Source organism: Empidonax traillii, unplaced genomic scaffold (assembly GCF_003031625.1).
Source record: "Empidonax traillii isolate 1590-97213 ecotype Southwest subspecies unplaced genomic scaffold, ASM303162v1 scaffold135:size1941959, whole genome shotgun sequence".
In the NCBI taxonomy this organism is placed as follows: Eukaryota; Metazoa; Chordata; class Aves; order Passeriformes; family Tyrannidae; genus Empidonax; species Empidonax traillii.
Genome location: NW_020955328.1, coordinates 1,488,118 through 1,505,741, shown reverse-complemented (window position 1 = coordinate 1,505,741; position 17,624 = coordinate 1,488,118). Strand labels below are relative to the sequence as shown.

At 48.6% G+C, this 17,624-nt stretch overlaps 1 protein-coding gene across 6 annotated transcripts in view; it reads right to left on the bottom strand.

Annotated features, from left to right (window-relative positions):
- The window catches only part of ACACA (acetyl-CoA carboxylase alpha), a 109,328-nt gene that overhangs the window by 59,180 nt on the left and 32,524 nt on the right, over positions 1-17,624 (bottom strand). For 4 of the 6 annotated variants that reach the window (XM_027883801.1, XM_027883800.1, XM_027883803.1 and 1 more), the window contains 8 exons: positions 16,838-16,962; positions 13,545-13,658; positions 11,941-12,054; positions 11,268-11,357; positions 10,713-10,831; positions 3,821-3,844; positions 1,024-1,167; positions 832-928 (listed from right to left, as the gene is read on the bottom strand). In XM_027883801.1, coding sequence (XP_027739602.1) covers positions 832-928; positions 1,024-1,167; positions 3,821-3,844; positions 10,713-10,831; positions 11,268-11,357; positions 11,941-12,054; positions 13,545-13,658; positions 16,838-16,962 — 827 coding nt within the window. The remainder of the gene's footprint in view (positions 1-831; positions 929-1,023; positions 1,168-3,820; positions 3,845-10,712; positions 10,832-11,267; positions 11,358-11,940; positions 12,055-13,544; positions 13,659-16,837; positions 16,963-17,624) is intronic. The other 2 variants (XM_027883802.1, XM_027883804.1) reach the window with 1 other exon arrangement.

Here is a 17,624-nt window from a genome sequence, read left to right as displayed (position 1 = left end):
ACAGGCTCCCTAAATCCAGCCCTAAACCAGAGGTGCCCTGGGGAAAATGACTCACACTGCAAAACAAGGAAAACTGCGAGGGAAATCCTCGGCCAAGCAGCCTCGTAAACCTGCAGTTTCACAGAAGTCAGAATTAATGTCCACCAGGCTACAGTGCTTCCACACATCAGGAACAATGGATCAGCTGAAAACCAAGCCCTTTCTGGACACAGCTCTGTGTTCCAACAGAGCTTCCCACTGTGGGGGGCAGGACAGAGCATGGAGCAGCTCCCTCTCTAAGGGAAACTGGCCTTCTATCCCTATGGATTATGAACCACCTGCTTCCTCTGCACCTGTTCTCCACACCGGTGCAAAAACTGAGGGGTTCCACTCAGCTCTTCCTCCTCCAAATAGCTCCAAGAGGGAGAACAGAAGGAAGAATCAGGATGTAACGTGACTGAGGGCGTAAGACAGAAAACACAGCAAGTCAGACTTAAGGCAAAGGCAGCTGAGGGTGCATTTCGAGACCCTGATGCACAGAGAAGGTCTGGTGACCTAATGGAGGGTCTGAACTCTCAGCTGCACTGCTGTGGATCCAGTAATTCTGCTGAGGCTAAAACCATAAACTAAAATTACATGGAGAGCAAGAGACTGAGCTGCAGCTTTAGAAGAGAGTTGGAAAAGGACCACCTGCTTCGAGTCACCTGCTGCGGAACAGGCAAACAAATCACACACATAAATACACAAAGCTCCCCACTCCTGCCTTCCAGCTGCTGAAAAGCACCCAGCCTGCAGTCCCTGCATGCTCCTGCTTGCAGCCCAGGGCAACCTCCAGGGAAGGAACCACCATACCTTGTCCTCATCGTAGAGGGAAGCGTGGCCAGCTTCGGGGAACGTGGGGCTCTGCGGGGGAGAGTCGCAGAAACACCCCATCACTTCGTCAAAGATCCTGCAACGCACCACAGGGGGACTGGTCACAACCCGCTGCTGGGCCCAGGTAGGACGCTGGCCCCACAAACCAGCCCTCCCCCCTTCCCCACACACCTGACGAAGTCCTCGAAGGTGCGGAAGGAGACCATGCCCCCCATGCGCTGGCATGGAGGGGTGAAGGAGTTGTCCAGCAGCACGTCACTCACGCTGGCCACGTGGACCATCCCATAGTGGTTGAGGTTGGAGGAGAAGGACATTCTAAACAGCAATCCAAGCAGAGCACAGTTAGCAGGGACAGGGCAGGGAAGGACAGCGCTGGAAGCAGATCTGAGCGTGCGCTTGGCCCACCAGCGTGGCTGTTTATCCAGGATAGCTGCTGGATTCCCCACACCTGTCCCCTCCAGAGTCCCTGCCAGGCCTCTGGTCCCACTAATGCCCTTACCTGGATGTTGTCCCAATGTACAAGAACACTTATAACGTTACAATCCTTTAAAACAGGTGTTTCTCAAGGAGTTCCTTGAGAGGACAAATGAATTCTGACTATGCAAAGCTGAACTTATTTTTCCTCCTGTCTGTGTGTTTTGCTTTACAGGTGGAATATGAGATAAACAGCAACAATTTTAAGCTTTGACACTTGAAAGATTTAGCAAATTTTTACAAATTAACTTGAAGCCATAACACCATGCTGTATTATCTTATTGATTCCATGATTTTTCTGATCACACTACAATTTACACTCCTCAAATGCAGTGTGGTACAGTGACCTCTCCAAAATTTTCCACTGAACTGGGAAAAGTGGGGTTTTTCACAGTCTTATACTCGTATTCCTACCCTAAATAAAGCCCTGTGCAGTGCCTTCATCTTTATCTCATGACCAAATTAATGTGCTCCTCCAGCTAATTGAATCCATACTTTAATAAAATTGCTACTCCTCCTATTCATTTATTTTCCTCAGTTTTGGTTGCAGGTGAGGAACACAGGCAGTTGGCCACGGATTTACCTCAAGGAGTAGGGAAGGAGCAGAGCTCCACAGTTACTGCTGCCATGCCCCTACCTGAGACACCCTGTGGAACAGCACCTCACACAGGACCAGTCCCTGATTTAATGAGGGCCAATCCCTTCTTTAATGAGGACTGGAACAGATTTCCACAGGCTCAGAGGAAGACACTGAGCAAGACACCTCTGTTTCCATCAGGAGCTCTGAAGGTCAGCGTTCCTCCTGGCAGAGGGCACGACCCTGGATGGATTAAAGCATCACTAAGTTCTCACAGTTCAACTGCAGCACACACACCAGCTGCGAAATGGTTGGTGTTATTTTGGGGGTTTGAGCCATTACTGCATGTTCAAGATTAATATTTCTGTTCAAGGAATGACTGGACATGGCACTCGGTGCTCTGGTCTGGTTGACAAGGTGGGGATGGGTCAAAGGTTGGACTTGATGATCTTGAAGGTCTTTTCCAACTGAAATTATTCTGTGATTTTAATGTTTTTTTTAAAGGACCCACAATGATAAGGTCAAGACTAACAGAAGAAGTTTCTCACACAACTAAATAGACACCCTTTGTCTAGCAACCAGAACCGGGGTTTACCTTCTCTGCAACAATTATTTCTAATTTCTGAGCTATGCTGTAGACTCATCTTAATTCTCTGAAAGATTTCAACAGCTCCCTGCAAAATGGTGAGAGCTCCCAGCTTGGTCTGAGGAAACACAACCCCCGAGCCGGCCAAGGGCAGAGCCCTGTGACTCCCTCAGAGCACCACATGGCCCTGCCTCACCCTCCCTGAGCCTGGGAACACATTCACCAAGGCAACTGCTGTCCTCCCCAGCTGCTCCCACAACAGGGAAAAAGAAAAAAAAAAAAAAAAAATCAGGGAACTGATTCAGCAGAGCACATGGTGACTTCGAGCTTGTGAAGTCAAAAGGATGCTCAGCTGGTGTGCTGGACGAGGTGCCAGGGCCACCCACACAGACCCAGCACCCAAGTGAGTGTGGCTGACACAGCTATTTACCAGCTTTACTGAGACTGCTTTCCTTCCATGCCCCAAACCCACTGTGATATGGCCCTAAGTATAGTGTTAACAAGCCTAAAGTATCATCAGTGTGATTAATAGCTCTCCACGCTTAAAGTCACTCTGTGTTTCCACAATTTATCTCTGATTAAGAGCAGTGAGACTTCCAAGCCCATTTTTACTATTTTTCCCTAAATAGGCTTGTAAGTAGTAATAAATAATAGGTATTCACATTTTGAAAGGGGGACATTTTTCAGGACATGCCTTGGTGTACATTTCTTACTACTAATACAAAAACTACCACAGAACAGGAACTAAACAGAAAAGACAGCAGACGTTCTTCATGTATTATTGAAAACAAGAAATAACTTTTCAACTGAGACACAGGAGGAAAAATTAGCATCCAAACCACAACAAAACATGCTGTCAGCTGTTGGAGATGCAGATTCATCTATGGTGTGAGGGAGGTGAAACAGCCTCGACAAATTCTAAGCTACAGACACGAAACCAGGGTAGCAACAGGCTGGGCTGGGAGGAACTACCTGGGTCACTGTGATACCCTGCCAGAGGGTCAACAGCTGGGAATCCAGTGCCAAAAGAGACCCTAAAACCAGCAGTTTGCTGTGTACCATACTGCAGATGAGCTTAGTCACCCAGCAAATTTAATTTCAAAGACTGCTGCATGCAAAGATTTTAATTTTTTTTTTTTTTAAATGGTAAAGGAAAGCTGAAAACATGTTTTAGACAAAGGGAGAGGAGAAGGGAAGGAAAAGGAAGAGTTATGGTTGAGTTTCCCAAGTAAAGAGAAGGGCACTACAACAAAACATGTTAAAACATTTAGGGTTAGGCTACTTCTTTCTAGTCTGTCGTTTGAAATTTTAAAAGATGACGAGTACCGTACCTGTTTAGCGTGGGGATGTTCCCTCTGTAATCAAACAACCACAGTTAGTTACAGACTGGTTAGTGAAAGCCATAATAAAGAACCATCATCAAGCTGATGCACAAGACCAGCAACAACTTCACAATTGGCCAACCCCCAATTTCTCAGCTACCAGGGAGAATTCACCGTCAGGGGCCCTGAGGAGGCACCACCGCCCGACCTCGCCTGCCATGGGCACGAGCCAGGCCATGCAGAAAACATGCAAATCATAAACCATCCCAGGAGAACACAGTGGCACTGCAAGGCACCCCGTGTTCTTATTCATCTTTTATCATTCCCCACTTCAAGGCCCTTGCACACACCGAGTCAGCTCCACAAGCAAGACCAGAAGGGAGTTTGCACTCCCTGACAGAACAGCAAACAGCAGAGATGCAAAAAAAAAAAATGACCATCTCACACAGGAAAATTGCAACAGGTTCAGGAAATCCAAGCCAAATCCTCCTTGCCAAAGCTCCAGGCTAAGCAGCAGCCCACGCACCGGCTCCCACAACGCAGGAATAAAGCAAACACGCACAGCACCGGGCAGCAATCTGCATTTCCAGCATTCAGCACCAAAAAGGACAAGCTTAAGGCTAAAAAGAACAAACTTCAGGAAAATTTTGCCATTCCTTTTATACTCTCAGCCCAGCTCTCCACGTATCTGCTTGCTGGCCAGGGCTTAGTGATGCACACAAGTCAGAGAGGAGAGAGGGGCACGTTTTCAGAGCAGCAGAACAGCCCAGCCCACGCCAGGTACAGCCAGGAGAGCGTGAGGTGGGGGATTGCTCCATGCAAGATGGAAAAACTGACAGGTAAGGTAGCAAAGATTAAACTGAAAAAAAAAAAAAAAATTTAAAATCCACGCACACAGGAGGCTTGTGCAAAGAGATTAGCAAGCATGAAAAGATGGAAAGGAGAGCTCTGAGGAGCATGTAACTGGACAGTCCCCCTCCCCTTCACTGCAGGAACCTGTCAAACCACAGACCTTCTTGACATCCTTGGCCATAGGCAAGACACCAAGTTACTGGGCATGAAGTCTCAGTGTTTAACGACCAGTGTACCCCCATGGTCACACTGTTAAATATCTTGTCTCTCCCTGGTCCTGTCCCAAACTGGTTTTGTCACAGCAGAGCCACGTTCACTACAGGGTGGGATGTTGGGTGCATTACTTGTAGGGGCACAAAAACATCCCATAATCTCTTTAAGCCACACAGGAGAAAGTAAAAAAAAATCACCTAAAAACATATCTCTTCTGTTAAATAACACAAGAATTTAGTTGAATCTGAGGCAGTGGAGAGGGACACGGTGCTGCAGAGCCTGTGGTCAGGACTGAACAGGCCAGAAGGGCCTCAGGGGGTTGGGACTATTTTTTGAGCTTGGCAAATAGTGGGAAAGCTGCATGTGATCTACTTCAGTCGGAAAAAATAGTCTGGAGAGGACTGGCAGTTCCTACCCCCGGCAGGAACGCTCGTGTGGCCGTCCCTGGAACGCTTTCAGAAAACAGGGAGAGGAAAAAACAGCGTAACAAATGTTCAGTTCAGGCTCAGAAAGGGCACCCTGGTGCCCTGCTCCAGGAACTGCCTCCAGCCACGCAGGACGGGGTGAAGGGACTGTGGTAGGAATGGCACGGAGGAAAACAGGAGATCCAGTGGCTGGGAGATGGCAGGGGAAACGGAAGAACAGTCTTCGAGCTGTTCATCCTTGAGAAGAGCAGGTTGTGTGGAGACCTCAGAGCCCCCTCCAGGATCTGAAGGGGCTACAGGGAACCAGAGAGGGACCCTTCATCAGGAACTGCAGTGACAGGACAAGGGGGAATGGGGTCAGACTCAAAGTGGGGAAATTTAGGTTGGACACTGGAAGAAATTCCTCCCTGGGAGGGTGGGCAGGCCCTGGCACAGGTTGCCCAGAGAAGCTGTGGCTGGCCCAGCCCTGGGAGTGCCACTGATCTCACCGAGGATCTGCTCCACACCGATTCCAGCTCCCCATCACTCCTGCTGCCCCTCCATGCACCTCCCAGAGAACCTCAGTCTGGTTCCCCTTGCCCCCCTTTTCCTTTTTTCCCCCTTTTTTTTTTGCCTCAGACAGGAGCTCTCCCCCCAGAGCACGGCCATGCATGCGAAGCACCGCGGGCGAGCTCCAGCTGCGAGCGAGTGCCAGCGCAGGGCAGAGCCTTTGAAATGAGGCAGCAAAGCAGAATCAGCAGAGGTTGGCTCAATAACCCACTTGTAGTTATTAACAGCAGTACCACAGGAGAAAGAGCAATTCCACTGGCTGTGACCAGTGCCATTCCTCTTATGTTTCTTCATTTCTGCTGAAGAATCTAACCAGAAGGCTGTGAAACATGCCTCAAACCACACATTTTGATTGGGTTTTTTCCTCTCCCTCTTTCTTTCCTTATTCTTCTGCTCCCTCTGTGATTCAGCCAAGCTGAATCTGCTACTGAAGTCCAATTTGCATAAAATTATCGTTGTTCCATTCAGTTTGCTGCCCCTTCCACAGCCCCTTCTTTGCTCTGCTGGAAGATGTTGCCCTTTCCGAAGCAGGCAAGCCAAGGGAACGGCAGCACATTACTGCTGCCTGCTGCCTAATTAACATCAAACCTCAGCACGGAGCTGCAGGGATTTACAGGTGTCCTGGAATCATGTTCCCCTCCTCCCTCCCCGTTCAAACCAGTCTCTCACAACAAGGAGGGGACCTCAGGCTGATACCCGTCGAGTTACCCCTTTGGGGCTCTGGGTACGGTCAGAGCCCACAGCAGCACAACTGGTTCACTCCCGCCATCCAAAGACTGATGGAAGAGGCTGCTGTAGCAACCAGTGCACAGAAAATGCTCCCATTTTGTCAGAAATTCGAATATTATGAGTATATAGTTGTAAAATCATAGTAGGAAGGAACTCACACACACTGCTCTAAGTGTAAGCAAGTTCTGGGTTCTTAGAAAAGCACTGTTTGGGAAACAGGGGTATTTATTCCGGCCTTCAGCCTTCCAAATGGTTTCTACCTGTAAGTTAAGGAAGAGGCTGACAAAAAGGAACAACTAAAATGCCCCATAGATGATAAAATATCAAGAGACAGCAAAGGAGAGATCATGCACCACGCTTAAGCCTTGAAATCAGCAACATCTAAGTCTAAGGAAGAGGGTGACAACAAACATCCACAAGCACAGAGAGAGGAGATTCTGGGCAAAACCAAGCACATGCTAGTTGAGACATTTATAGTGATGGAAATACCCTTCGACAAGCCTCACAACAACCTGGTCTAGTTGAAGGTGTCCCTGCCCATGGCAGGGGGTTGGAACAAGATGTCTTTAAAATCTATTCCAACCCAGGCCATTCTATGGTGTGCTGGTGTGAGACATCTTGTTTATCAAGGTTCCAAAGTAAAGCCTGCTTTAAAGCTAAGCAAGCCCATTGTCAAAACCTGAAGCCTTCATTTGCAGTGCTAAAACCTTCCTTACTTCCTCCTTTCCAATGGTACATCCTGACCAAATTCCCTCAGGACATCTCAAGGCCAAGTGTGGCAGCTGGGGGTGGCACATGGGACAAAGGGAAGGTGTGGGCTCAATGCCCACCCAGATTGGGAAGAGAGACATCAGGCAGCAAAACAGGCTGGGTTACACTTCAGTCTCCTTTGGGGCTCAACATATCAGAAGGCAGAGCCCTGCGGTATCACTGCCATACCCAAAAATAAAGGTACATCCAGCACCTCTAAGTCACCTTGTCAGCACCTGCCTTAGCATCTGACACAGGGAACACATCTACAGGGATCTGTTTTGTGGGAACATGTTTACCTCTGAGTTCTCCCCCTCTGATCCTCCATGATCTGCTGCTGGGGAAGGAGAGATCAGCTGAACATCCTGGCTGAGGGAACACAGAGAGCTGGAGGAAAGGGGATGCTCTGGGAGGAGCAGAGCAGCTCAGAGAGCTGGCTACAAGCAGACAATGTCCCAGTTTAATTTAAACCTAACAGCTTCAGACATAAGAAAGGCTGTTGGAAAGCAGGAGAGGAGAGGGGATTAGAAGAAAACACTTTTGTTGAAAAAGCACTATAATTCCCTCTCCTCGACACACAATGTTTCTTTGAACAGAAGATTTTAAGCTAAGATTAGGCAAGGCCTGTTTCATGTGCTGAACACCTCAGAAAGGCCTTTCAGTGTCTGTCACCTGGGCTGCCACCTTCACAAAGGCAGCTGAACTCTCTGAACACCAGTCAATATTCCACTCGCTTCTCATCTCGGCAGGGCAGGCAGGACAAGAGGGAAGCAGAGAACAGCTCCGAACAGGGCTCATTTCTTCCTCCCATCTTTTCTCCCCAGGACTCTGGCTGGCTCGAAGAGGCAGGTTATGCCAAGGCAAGAGCTCTGCCCACAGCAGTTGTTTGCAGTACCCTCTGCAGCGTGGAGCCACTGGCATCCCGGAGATCCCCTTGGATCGCCTCCTCCAGATTGGATTTCTGCAGCCGCTCCGCTCCGAGAGGGCTCACAAACCCCATTTGCTGCCAGATGGTGACACTGCACTCCTCATCTGCCCACACTGGGCAGAAGGAATGCTGCTTGGATCTGGGAAGCCCTCTGTGATTTCCATTAGAAGCTGTTTTTCTCCCCAGGACTCTCCCTCGCCATCGGGATCAGGGAGGGTTATTACAATAGGATGTTCTCTACTAATTTAAACACATAATTCCCCAAACAGTTTCTGCCCACAAAAACCACCAGGAGCAGGTTGCATTTCAGTGACTTTGTCAGCAGATTTAACACTTTTTCTGTCCTCTCTGTTCCCATTTAAAGCTTTCCTGTGGGCAGCTGATGGAAATTCTTCCATGGGCAAAAACACAAAGTCTGAGTCCAAGCTGTGATCAGGCAGCTCAGAAGCACTGACTGGGATTGTTTCTGTCACAGTTAAGTACAGCCATAGCTGGGTTAAATACCAATAAAAAAAGAATTTAAATATAAATTCATAAATTTAATTAGAATTTAAACCATTATCAGTTTGCCATTTTCTCTACACGAATATTTGCTTCAGCAAAATTCGAGCTCTCAAAGGTTCACAGAAACCTGACACAAAAGGGACCAGGGTTTAAAAATATCTAATAAAGTGATGAAAAATGGTGTGGCATCATATAACACCAGTTCCAAAAGGGAATGCTCTCCTAAGGGCTCTCTCATATCTGCTCCTGGTTCACCAGCCCTGCAGAGCCTCAAGGGACATTTTGGGATATTTTGGCTTTGGGGTTTGCCCTTGGAATGCATTTTTAGCTTTTCAGTCTAAAAGCTCGTGCTACAGAAGATATGGAAAAGCACGTGATGAACACAGAACATGGTCAAAAACAACGAGAAAGACTTGAGCAGGACAATGTCAGAATTTTGAGATTTCTGTGTCTTGGGTTTAACACCAGGGGTGCCTTCAGAGCTCCTTAAATCCACACGCCTGTGCCACCCTCAGCCCCTGTGCTTCACCCCGGGCACACAACAGCCACACCAGAGGGACAGCAAGAAGCTGCATCAAGCACCAGGAACCAAAATCATCACTGGCAGGTGGAGGCACCTCAAAGGACCAGAATCTGCCTCTTCAGGTAGTGAACAGGCCCCCGAACCTGCTTCCCTCTGCACGAAGGCTGCGATGCATTTGTCACCCATCAGCAGCACGGATGGCTGAGGAGCAGAACTGAGCTCAGAACGTGGTCCCAGCCCGTTCAGTGCAAGGGGAGAGGAGATTTGAGGACAAAGAGTTGTTCCTGGAGCAGGAACAGTTCTCTCCCAGCTGACCTTGTCTGACTAAGCTTGTGCACAGAACAGAGCAGTGGGCAGCACGGGCAGGCCAAAAATCCCCAAGCAACAAAGGTAACTGAGGCCAGCAGAGAAGAAACGGAGAAAGAACGAGGGGGGGGAAGAGAACATTAGAAAGGGGTCCTAAAAATAGTATGCAATTATTTACAAATATTCCAGAAATGCAGGAAACAGATGAGCCCAAGCGCGCGTCCCGCCCGCAGCAGAGGCGGCCGGTGGGGCTGGCTGGGGACAGCCACTCATTTCCAGCAAAGCAGGTTCTGAAAACCATTTCATAAAGGGTACTGATGGATTCCCAACGAAGCGAGACCGGACCCCACCAAAAATAAAACCAGGGAAAAAGATGCTCGGAAACAAAGGAGGGAGAGAGAGCAGCGGTGCAGGAGCAGCACAGACCGACAGTGGCACCCGGCGGCTGCGGGGACTCACTGCGGCCAGCACAGCCAAACACGGCACCCAGCATCAGCCAAAACACCCTCCTGAGGGAGGAAAAACAGCACCTGACTGACCTGGCAGATGCTGGAGAAGCAACCTGGTCTGCTGGAAGGTTCCCTGCCCACGGAATGAGATGATCTTTAAGGTCCTTTGAACCCAAACCACTCCACGATTCAATGATTTGATTGTTTTGTAAGTTCTGATAACCGAGTTTGTTTGGTTTTCTTTTTTTTAAATGCACGAGAGAGATATCACCCTTCTCTAAAGAGGGGAGCAAGAGTTGATGCTTTTGGCTGCAGTCATGAGAAATGCAAAATACTGATTAAAAGCCAACTATGTCAACTCCAGCATTTTATATAAAACATTCAAACGTGCATCTTGGTCTGCTCCAAAAAAACATCTGCTACAAAAGATGTCACCTTATCCAGCAAAGCCAGGGGGGGAAAGTAGAGCCAACACAAACAGTTAGAAAGGGCTGGCAGGGAGGGGACAAGAGGCTGTTTGACTGTTCTGCATTGAAGTTCTGAGCAGCTGATTATTCTGCCTGGAACTGTATCTTTTGGAAGGCTCGGGCCCTTTCTCCACCCATCCTACTGCAAGTTATCTTTGCCAAGGCAGGAGCTCCAATTCCAAAGGCACCCGCAGACGGGCTCTGACCTGTTGGGGTGGGAGGTGGGCAGCATGAACTGGAACTCCACCACGCACGTGTTGTCCTTCAGCTGGCGGTGCTGGACACTGTTCAGCTCGTAGGCAATGTAGGCCCTCCGGACATACACCTGGGGACAGAGCAGCTGCATCAGCCCCACTGGGCTGGGGAAGCAGAGGGAGAAGGCAAACAACACACCAGAGACTTCAAAAATGTTAAAAACTCAAGCAGATGCCTCCAAAGGAGTATCTAGACAGAACTCTAGTTCAATGAGAATTTGAAGTTATTCTTTGTGGACGGCCCGTCCGGTGGGACAGAACAATCAGGATTATGGCCCCACTCTCTGACAGCAGCTTCACTTCTCCTTTCAACCACCTCAGACCTCTTCACACAAAGATAACTTGAATTTGAAATTTCAGTCAATTATGAACATTATTGCTCCAAGCATGCCTGATTCCACACAGCCTGCAGCTCTCTTGCTCTTGCAGGGTAACAGTGCTCAAAACAAACCAGACCCACAGAAAAATTAAAAATATTCTTTTTTTTTTCAGTGGGAATAAACTTACCTCCAAAGCTGCCATTCTTACCACCTGGTTACTGTGGTAGAAAAAGTTGGGGAGCACATCAAAGATGGATGTTTCGGATAAAATGAGTTTCTGGAAGAGATCACACGAGGCAGGGATTTAAAAGAGAACCATCTTGCAAACGGGGCCAGGCAAAAAAGGAAAAACCCCAAATCAAGTCTGACTAGCTCTGATTTCTAAGCTTTTCCCATTGCTCATCAAGGATTGTGAACTTTTTATATTAAATCAGAGAATATCCGAAGTTGGAAAGGACTCATAAGGATCACTGAGCTCTCCTCACAGGACCACCCAAAACTAAACCACACGAGGAAGAGTGACATCCAGAAGCCCCTTGAGCTCTGAGCCTTGCCCAACCACCCTCTCAAGTGAAGAACCTTTTCTTAATGTCCAATATGAACTTCCCCTGGCACAGCTTCACTCCATTTCCTTGTGCCAGAGAGAGGGGATCAGCACCTCTACTCCGCTGCCCCCTGTGAGGAAGGTGTAGACTGTCAAGAGGTGATTCCGGTATCAGCGGAGGAATGAAAACAAAACAGGGGACAAAAGCTGGAACCCAGACCACAGGGACTTGGGGACTAGAGGTGAGATTTAACATAGAAACGTGGAGATCAGCGAGAAGAGAGCAGGGGAACGAGGAGAGGAGCCTGGTAGGTACCTGCAGGTTCTCGATGCAGAACTGGTGCCCGTACATGTCGATAGCGGACAGGAAGATGGACTCGACCTGGTTGTGACGCAGCTCGTAGGAGGGCAGGTGGGAAGCAATGAGAACCTGGAAAACCACAGACACAGGGAGTGTCAGCGAGAGGAGCCACGCTGGGCTATCAGTGGGGGGGCTGTCGCCTCCAGGCAGAACTGCTCTGCTCCGTCCCTGGAGGGGCGACCGGTTCCTCCCGGGAATTCTGCGGCACCTGGGTGATGCTGCAAACTCCCTCCTCTCCCCAGCCTCATTTGTTTATCTGCTCTGTTTGTATCACTGGCAATTCCCCACAGAGTAAAGGAACAGCTTCAATCAAGTTCCATCAGTGCATGTGATTTAGCAGTGCAGAGCAGTCCTGGGGACTGCCCGGCCGGCTGTTAATTGGGAAGCAGAGCTGGCAGGGAGCAGCTGTGGGAAGGCCCATGCACAGCTCTGGAGCAGAGCAGACAACAGACACCAGTGCCAGGTATTAAATACCCAACATGAAGGACGCAGAGATAGAAAAGGGAAGCAGCTTGCAGGGAAAATGAAGTGGAAGAGCAGCACAAGGACTGCAGCAGATCCCCAGTTGCTCCGGGAGAGGTTCAATCACGGAATGGTTCAAGGACACAAACACAATCCTGAAGGAAACAGAAGGTCACTGAGCAGCTTCAAACACCCTGTTCATTTTCAGTAGTCAAGCTAAGAAATAAAAGGAGAGCTCTCCAAAGTGTCAGCTTTCCTGTTTTAGACTTTTAGTCTGGAGATAGGGACTGCAGAATGAGAGAAGTGATCAGACTCTGGGGTCAGCGTTACCATGAAACCACTGGGCCCTCTCACCCCTTCCTGCAACAGAGGAAGAGTCAAACCAAACTGCTGAAGAAGAAGCTCACAGCAATATCTGTGTGGTCACATTTGTGGTTCAAATTAGCTCTGTACTGGATTCTCAGAACTAACAGTATCAAGAGTTTTTCCAATTATTTTCAGGTTAAAACAAAATTGACAAAACGCAGCTCAAAAGCTGGAAGAAACCAAAAGACCAATGTAATCTTTTGTGATAATTCCTTAGCAGCTGCAAAGAACATCTGGTTCTTGTGGAAATGGCTCTCTCTGTCCTCTGCACACACGGATCCACAATTGTAAGGCAGCTGAGGAACCTGGTCCTTGCTGTTCCTGCACAACCCAGGCAGTCTGTGCCGGTCGGTTTGCAGATGAAAAAGCCACCAAGAGCCACAGTGACCACATATTTCTACCTCCTCTCTCACACAAACCATGGGCAATTCCCAATTCCCTCCTCTGTGAGCCAGATAACACTTATTGGAGGAGCAGAGACAAAGGAATGTATCTTAACTTTAAATATTACAGCAATTGGGAATCCACTGCAATCTTAGCCTGTCACCACAGTCAATCACTGGTAAACGAGCTTCACCGTCAAAGCTGCTCACAGTATCTGCTCTCTCCATTTGCACAGTAATCAAAATAAGCATCAGGAGACACAGAACTTCCCAGAAGGGTGAGCTGCAGGCAGGAGCAGTCTGTACTGAACCAGGGATCAGCTGGGATTGCTGCACACGCTCCCTCACCTGCCGTGCCCGCAGGGCCACCTTGGCGTTGGTCGTCTTGCTGAGCTGGGTCAGCTCGGTCAGAATATTGATCAGCTCGTCTGTCAAGGTGGGGTCACGGCCACAGAGCTGGTCCTGGCAACAAATAGAACAGGAAATGATTAGATCAGAGGGAAACCATCTCCCATCCTCCCTCAAAGGAGTTCAAGGCTGGCATACAGACACACAACAAAACTGAAGAGCGGAACTTCCAGTGTTAGTGCTGTTCCAAAACTCTTCTGAATTATTCCATTCAAAAAAAAAATGCAAACAGTAAAGACTTTCCTCCAAAATTAGTTTTGATTCTCACCATGAATAATCCTACAGTCTTCAACACTTCTGGTGATCCTCTTCCCTCCCACTCCCAGAGCTGGAAACCCTCTAGGAGCCTCTAATGTGTTCCTTCCATAACAGCTTGTCTTGGTAAATTAATCATAGGAGGGAAATGTGAGATGAAAAAGGGATTTGGCACAAGAAAGAGCTGGTGCCTTAAAGTTTTAAGATATTTTGAACACCTACAGTCCAGAAAAGGCCCTTTGAGGATCCTAGAAATAGAAAAGGATGAGAGGAAACCTCTGTGCAGCAGGTTAGATAGATAAGCTGGCCAGGGAAAATAAAGCCAAAACCAAACAATACAAGTCCCATAGCCTGACTGACAAGAACAGCTCATAAGATTCCAAAGCTAAAGAGCTTTTCCCCCACATTGCTCTTGATCCCTTTCTTTCTGACCCCACACAAGCACGATGGCACCTCTAGGAATGATGACATAGGTCTCTCAGGAAGACACTCAAATCCCTTTGGCTACAAAAATTCTAAGCTCCTAACTCTGATCAGGTTGCTGTCCCTTCCTAACCAGTCTTGGGCCAGCAAACATTGCAGTGGTCGTTCCCAAAGAAAGTTCTGTACACTTATCCACTCCAGGACACTGTGTGAATTCACAGTGAATAATTCAAGCGGTGCCCTGGTCGGATTTGAAACACAAATTCCAGGGTGTTGTAATGTTGCTGCTCCAGGTAACAGAAATCCGATAGGACACGGAACTCCTGCCATGCCACCAGCGATGCCTCCTGCTAAGGCAGGCCCGTGCATAGAGCAGCCAGTTAAGTACAGAGAATGAGCATACAACAACAAATCACACCATATTTCAACAAATATATGAAGGATGAAGTAGTTCCCACCCTGCCTTAAGAGCCTGCTGGCTACAAAAGGTGAATGATGGCAGCACAGCACTATTACTGAAACCATCCTCGGAGCCGCTTGTTAGTAATGGATTCCTGGGATACATCAATAACAGCCACAGAGCCAGCGAGGTACTTGGACATGCCGTTGCCCTTGGACAAACTTAACCCACCCCATAGAAGCAGCTTGGCCACCCATAAAACACCACAGCCTCCACCCTGGTGACACCAAACGTGCCATCGGGTCCCTCAGACGTGAAGAGTCAGAAGGAAGAGGAATGACTGTCTTCTGGTTCACAGCACGTCCTGAAGCTCAGGGAAAGCCAGCTGTGCCATGGGTGACCAAAGGCACACTGCCCCTCCCGAGCCCCTGTTCCCACTCCAGAGAAGTCCCTGTGACACCCATGAGGGCAGACCCCACGGCAAGGCCACTCCAGCAGCACTCGGGTCACCCAGAAGGGTTCTGCCCCCTCTGGCGTTTTAAATTCCAAACAAACTGGGATGCTGGCCTTTGCTTGAGCAGAAATAATTGACAGTGGTGGGAAGAGCGACCACACAGGAAGGGAAAAGCAAAGCTCTTCGAGGCCTCCTTGCATTGCCCATCTCCCCATCGTCCCTCCATCCCTCAGAACGGCCCACGCGAGTGCCCGGCGAGGCTCTGCCTTCCCCGACACGGCCTGTACAAGGGGAGACCAACCAGGCCAAAAGTTTGGGTCCCATTTTAGCAAGAAATCACGGGGATGACAACGAGAGAATAAAGGCGGGCGCAGGCGCTGCCTGCTGCGATTGGCAAAGGCAGCAGCGAAGCCTCAAACCGGCTCTTTGACAAGGGCTAACGCCTCGCCGGCACCCCCGTGTAATTACACACTTGAGTGACTGGACTCTGAAGAAAATTGAAGGCCTGAGCTGAGAACAGCTGCCATTTTCTCTCTCCATCACGCCAGCATGATTACTTGAGAAATGAACAGCCCCGGCTCAAAGCTACTCCAGAATTCTCCGAGGAAATATGGCTCCGTGTTCAAATAATGAGATTCTTAAGGCAAGCGTTACTTACAATCACACCACACACCAAAAAGGGAAAGGGGAAGAAAAGAGGGGGAAAAAGGAGAGCCAGAAAGAAAGAATGCCGGGGTCCTTCCATCTTACAAATGAGAATTTAAGAAACCCAGTCTCGGCTTAGGAAAATAATGATACTTTTTCGCTTTGGAGAGTTATTTCGTGGACGGCTACTTTGGATATATTTTTGGCAGTAACAGGCCATATTATGTTTTTAAAATAAAAGAAGAAAGAAAAGGTGTGTGGGGAAAAAGAGAGACAGTATTGGAATCAGCCTCTTAAAAAGCAGGACACCCAAATCCAGTCTGCTGGAAATCACGCTGTAGCAAAATTCATCCTGCCTTGAGGAAGGTGAGCACTCATTCTGCTTCAAAGCATCATGTGAGACAAGGATTCTTTGGGCCATTTTAGGAAAGAGGAAAAAGAGACAGGACTCAATTGGGGTTTTTTCTCATTATTTTTTTCTGGGAATGTAATTTACTGGGAGTTTTACCCATTAGAGTGGGAACGAAGTTAATGAGGACTGAGAATTTTCATGGAGTAACAAGCCAGAAGAACACAAGAAGGCAATGGTGGGTCCTGGCATGAGGATTCCTTGTGTTTCTGAGGTGGACTCTATGTCTGACCAAGAGGAATTCCAGCCCCAGGAGACTCCCATTCCCTCTGTAAGCCCCTGAACAGCCACACATATCCCAAGGGGCAAAGGCCTGATCTGGAGTGACCAACTCTGGGCTGATACTGAGTCCTGCCAGAGTCCACCGTGAGCCCAAGGACAGCCAGTCCAAAAGCACCACTGCAGACCCCAGATAAGACTTTCTGGGACTACACCCAGGGAGAAGGAATCACTGCCAAACCTGTAAGAGCAAACTATGGCTCACCACCCGCCTCCACTCCTTAGCAAAGAAGGACCATAAAAATGTTGTTGCTGCTGCTACGGAATTACTACCACAAAAAGAAATCACCTGCTTTTTGTGGTTTTGAGCTGTCAGTTTGGTACCTTTCCAAGCACCCCACACACAGGGAGCTGCAGCAGACACTTACAATGAGCATTGTAACCAGCAGGTTCTTCTTGGTGACCTGGGCATGTGAGAAGATGTAGTTCAACACCGCGTTCATGTCACTTTTGTTCTCCTCCCGAAGGGTGAAGACACACTTGTCATAGTGACCTGCAAGCAGAAATGCACATTTTTTCCTCAGTCTCCACACCTCTGTGTCAAGGAATACAAGTTACTGATGCGTCTTTATCTTCCTACATATATTTTTTGAGAATCTCCTTTGCGTGGTACTTGAAGGGAGCCAAGGTAAGATGGGGAGAGGTTATTTCCAAGGGCCTGGAGTGACAGGACAAGGGTAAACAGCTTCACACTGAAATTCCTCCCTCTGAGGGTGGGGAGGCCCTGGCACAGGTTGCCCAGAGAAGCTGTGGCTGCTCCATCCCTGCAAGTGTCCCAGGCCAGGCTGGACAGGGTTTGGAGCAACCTGGGATAGTGGGAGGTGTCCCTGCCCATGGCAGGGGATGGGACTGGATGGGCTTTAAGGTCCCTTCCAACCTAAGCCATTCTACTATTCTACGGTCCACGCAAATCCATTTTGGGAAGGAAGCATTCCCACCACCACAAACTGCAAACTTTAATTCAAACATCCTACTCTTATTAAACAGCTCCACCACCAAATGCCTCCTTTGTGAGCAATACAGAGAGGAATGGCTGGCTCAGACTTTCATTCAAATGACAACTGGAATAAAACAACAGCAAAAAGCCTTGCACCATCCTCTACTACCAGCAAATTGAAGTGGAAATGAACCTGCAGTAGCATTAGGCTGGTGCAA